General features: G+C 39.4%; 1 protein-coding gene across 2 annotated transcripts; it reads left to right on the top strand.

Annotated features, from left to right (window-relative positions):
- LOC126606939 (pyruvate kinase, cytosolic isozyme) lies at window positions 1–3,469 on the top strand. Of its 2 annotated transcripts, none has more exons than XM_050274334.1 (4): window positions 1–169; window positions 282–658; window positions 1,782–2,243; window positions 2,389–3,469. In XM_050274334.1, the coding sequence occupies exons 2-4, from the start codon at window positions 401–403 to the stop codon at window positions 3,199–3,201; spliced, it is 1,533 nt and encodes a 510-aa protein (XP_050130291.1). In that variant the 5' UTR covers window positions 1–169; window positions 282–400; the 3' UTR covers window positions 3,202–3,469. The 2 variants fall into 2 exon arrangements, with proteins under 2 accessions (XP_050130291.1, XP_050130292.1); XM_050274335.1 differs by having other exon boundaries at window positions 4–169; window positions 287–658.
- The last annotated feature ends 768 nt before the right edge of the window (window positions 3,470–4,237 follow it).

Genomic DNA, 4,237 nt, shown 5'->3' with positions numbered 1-4,237 from the left:
GGTAAAGGGTTGGTGGTTCCCAAATTCCTATCAGGTGCAACGTCTAGTCCAGTCATAGTCCACTGGTTTCTTTCTTACTGCTACTCTCTAGTGTCTAGGTTAATACCAAGCACACCAGCTACTCCCGCTGCCAGGTCGCCGCCACGAGCAACGCTTGATAAGTAAATTGGTAAGCTACTTCTCTCTTTCTTCTCATTTTTATATGAATTTGAAGGCTGATATCTGCGAGAGAAGTGCTACGTTTGTTTAGTTTCAAATTTCTAATTTCTAATCAATCTCAGCTCAGAATCGAATCGAATCGGAAGATCAATCATCATCATCATCACCGATCAAGGATCTATCTATCTGATCTAGCCGAGAACAGAAGAAAAGAAAATCAATCAAATTCAAGTTTCAAAGAATGGCCAACATAGACATAGAAGGAATACTCAAGGAGCTCCCCAACGACGGCCGCATCCCCAAGACCAAGATCGTCTGCACCCTCGGCCCCTCTTCCCGCTCGGTCCCCATGGTCGAGAAGCTTCTCAGGGCTGGCATGAACGTCGCCCGCTTCAACTTCTCTCACGGCACCCACGACTACCACCAGGAGACCCTCGACAATCTCCGCACTGCCATGCACAACACTCAGATCCTCTGCGCCGTGATGCTTGATACAAAGGTCCCTATCTATCCCTCTTTTTCCTCATTAATTTCTCAATTTCTCTTTCCTATACATACACACTTCTGCAGCTACACATAAACATATATATATATATATATATATATATGTATATGTATACCCTCACTTTCCTTTGTAATTTTCATCCTACTCTTGTTTTTTTGTTTGTTTGTTTGTTTTGGTTTTCCTGCTTTGCTTTTTAGCGAATTACTTGAATGAATGAAGGAATAAGTAAATAAGTAGCTTTGTCTTATTGTCTCTGTCTGTGTTATTCACCATTAGTCTTAATTATCGTCGTCTTAGTTATTAGCCAATGCAACTCTTGTGTTTGTCCTATTTATTATATGATACTTTTTTCATAAATCAAATGATATGAATATGGTCAAATGGATTATCCAAACTAGGGTGTATTCTTGTAAATTGTCTCATACATGACTTTTATCAAGAGGACAAGTAGTACATTTCCTATTAACTAGGAGAGATATGTTCCTGTAAATTGCCCCATACATGAATATGAATACGAATAATTATCACCTAGGCCTCTGTCCCATGTTTCTGAGAGAAATAACACTGAGAGAAATAACACTGAGAGAAATAACACTGGGAATAGTCTTGGTCATTATTACAACAGAAAGACTTGCTACAAGATGAAGTTTGCGCCTCTACAAAAATATATATAACTGTTAGAAAGCAAACTACTACATTATGGTATCGGAGCATGAGATCCTAAGTTCAATTTCTTGCAATCACAATCCTCTCAATATCAAGTTGAGTCCACAAGCTGGCTCTACCGGTGGAAAGAGCCTACATATGACAGGAAGTGTAAGAATATTAAAATTGTTAATCCACATTCTAACAAACTCTAACAACAATTAAAGATGGTCTGGTCTACAATAATGTTTCACTTTTCTATTATTGAACTGCGCGCTTGTTACTTTCATTTCTTTCCTACCATGCTGGTAGTTACAATAATGTTACACTCTAATCAGATAATACAATTTGAACTCAAGGGATGATTTCATGATGTTGTTTGCAAAACATTCTCTTTTTGTTATGCGACTTATGAACATGGCTACTAATACTAGAATTGTTTACCCATGAAAGTTCCATCTCCTTTTCGTAGGGGCCTGAGATTCGGACTGGATTCCTCAAGGGTGGAAAACCGATTCAACTTAAGGAAGGGCAGGAAATTACTATTACTACTGATTACAGCATCAAGGGGGATGCAGAGATGATTTCCATGAGCTACAAGAAGCTTGCTGTGGATTTGAAGCCTAGAAATACCATTTTATGTGCAGATGGCACCATTACTCTCACTGTATTATCTTGTGATCCAGCAGCTGGTACAGTTAGGTGCCGCTGTGAGAACACTGCAATGCTGGGTGAAAGAAAAAATGTCAATCTTCCTGGTGTTGTGGTGGATCTTCCCACACTGACGGAGAAGGATAAGGAAGATATTCTCGAATGGGGCGTGCCCAACAAGATTGATATGATTGCTCTTTCATTTGTACGCAAGGGATCAGATCTTGTTAATGTCCGTAAAGTTCTTGGACCCCATGCCAAGAACATACAATTGATGTCAAAGGTATGCACCAGTACCCTCGCTTTCAATGTTTGATCGTACCAGCATTGATGTCGTAAGATGATTCATAGCTTTACTATTTTGGTTTTGATGTTTAATTGTTTTTTTTAATTAATTAACCAGTTAAAGTTTGCTGTGGTTTCTATAGGTTGAAAACCAGGAGGGAGTTATCAACTTTGACGAGATATTGCGAGAGACAGATTCATTCATGGTTGCCCGTGGTGATCTTGGAATGGAAATCCCAGTTGAGAAAATTTTTCTGGCACAAAAGATGATGATATATAAGTGTAATCTTGTGGGCAAGCCTGTGGTCACTGCCACTCAGATGCTTGAATCCATGATCAAGTCTCCTCGGCCAACCCGTGCTGAAGCCACAGATGTAGCTAATGCTGTCCTTGATGGCACTGATTGTGTCATGCTTAGTGGTGAGAGTGCAGCTGGGTCCTATCCAGAACTTGCTGTGAAAATTATGGCTCGTATATGTATTGAGGCAGAATCTTCCCTTGATTACAGGGCAATCTTTAAGGAGATGATAAAGTCGACACCCCTTCCAATGAGCCCTTTGGAGAGTCTTGCATCCTCTGCTGTCAGAACAGCCAACAAGGCCAGAGCCAAACTCATTGTTGTGTTGACACGTGGTGGGAGCACAGCCAAATTGGTGGCGAAGTACCGGCCTGCTGTTCCTATCCTGTCGGTGGTGGTTCCAGTTCTGACCACAGACTCATTTGATTGGACCTGCAGTGATGAGACTCCGGCAAGGCATAGCCTAATCTACAGGGGGTTGATTCCTCTATTGGCTGAAGGATCTGCCAAAGCTACTGATGCAGAATCCACAGAGGTGATCCTGGAAGCTGCTCTGAAGTCAGCAACAGAGAGGGGATTGTGCACGCCTGGGGATGCTGTGGTGGCACTTCATCGTATTGGAGTCGCCTCTGTTATTAAGATCTGCGTGGTAAAGTGAAACTGAGGTTTGCAGAATACCAACATTTGCACGGTAAGGCAATGTAGCCGAGATGGAGTAATTGCGTTTTGCTTTCTAGCACCTTATTATGTTTTAGCGAGCTCAGAACTGAAAAGTGTCGTTGTTATTTCTTTTCTGAACTATGTGAGAGCTTATGGTACCTCTAGATTTTTATTGCTTTATGCCTCACAGGCTATATGAGCTATTATGAGTGTATGCTTGATTTTGCCCTGGTATAGAAATAAGGCTTGGGAAACCTTTACCACTATGATTGGACTTAGGACCTGTTTGGTACTCTATTTGAATCTAACTTTTTAAACTCAAAAACAATTTTCAAGTTTTAGACCTTAAAAACTTGTTCGGTAGAACTATTTTAAAAAACTGAATTCAAGACTAACTTAAAAATATAGTTTATTATCTAAAAACATAAAAAGTGAGTTTTTAGAGTTTTTAAACTTAAACTTACTCATTTCTTTTCTCATCCTCCTTCCCTCTCACTCCAAATCTCTCTCTCTCTCTCTCTCTCTCTCTCTCTCTCTTTTTACCTTTTTCGTTTCCGTTTCAATCTGCTCTCCTTATTCTCTCGGTTTTTTCTCACTCCTCTTCCTCTCTATGTCGTCCGACCCCTCTCTTCTTTCTCTTTTCTTTAATCATAGATTACTATCTTTCCTCTTCTCTCATCTTTCTTCCTCTCTTGCGACCTCTTTTTAGATCTCTTTGTCTAGTTTAAGTTGTAAGATTTAAAAATTTTAAATCGCAAACCAATCAAGTTTTTGAGTTTAAAAAAATTTGTTTTCAAGAAATATTTTGAGAAATGATAAAAAAAATTCGAATATAATACCATACAAGTCTTTAAAATACCAAATTAAGTATCAAATCAATTGTGAAAACACTACAAGAACACTAGAAAACATAAAATGGGATTTGGACTGACACATTTCCATGAATCATTTCAAAGATTACCCTATAGTCCCTCACCTAAGTGTACCGTTTAGTTTTTTTTGTGGTTGTGGTTGGTCTTGATCATGTTAGGTGT

This window comes from Malus sylvestris, chromosome 16 (assembly GCF_916048215.2).
Source record: "Malus sylvestris chromosome 16, drMalSylv7.2, whole genome shotgun sequence".
Classification (NCBI taxonomy): domain Eukaryota; kingdom Viridiplantae; phylum Streptophyta; class Magnoliopsida; order Rosales; family Rosaceae; genus Malus; species Malus sylvestris.
The sequence above is the reverse complement of the archived record's forward strand: the minus strand, read 5'-3'. Positions and strand labels throughout refer to the sequence as shown.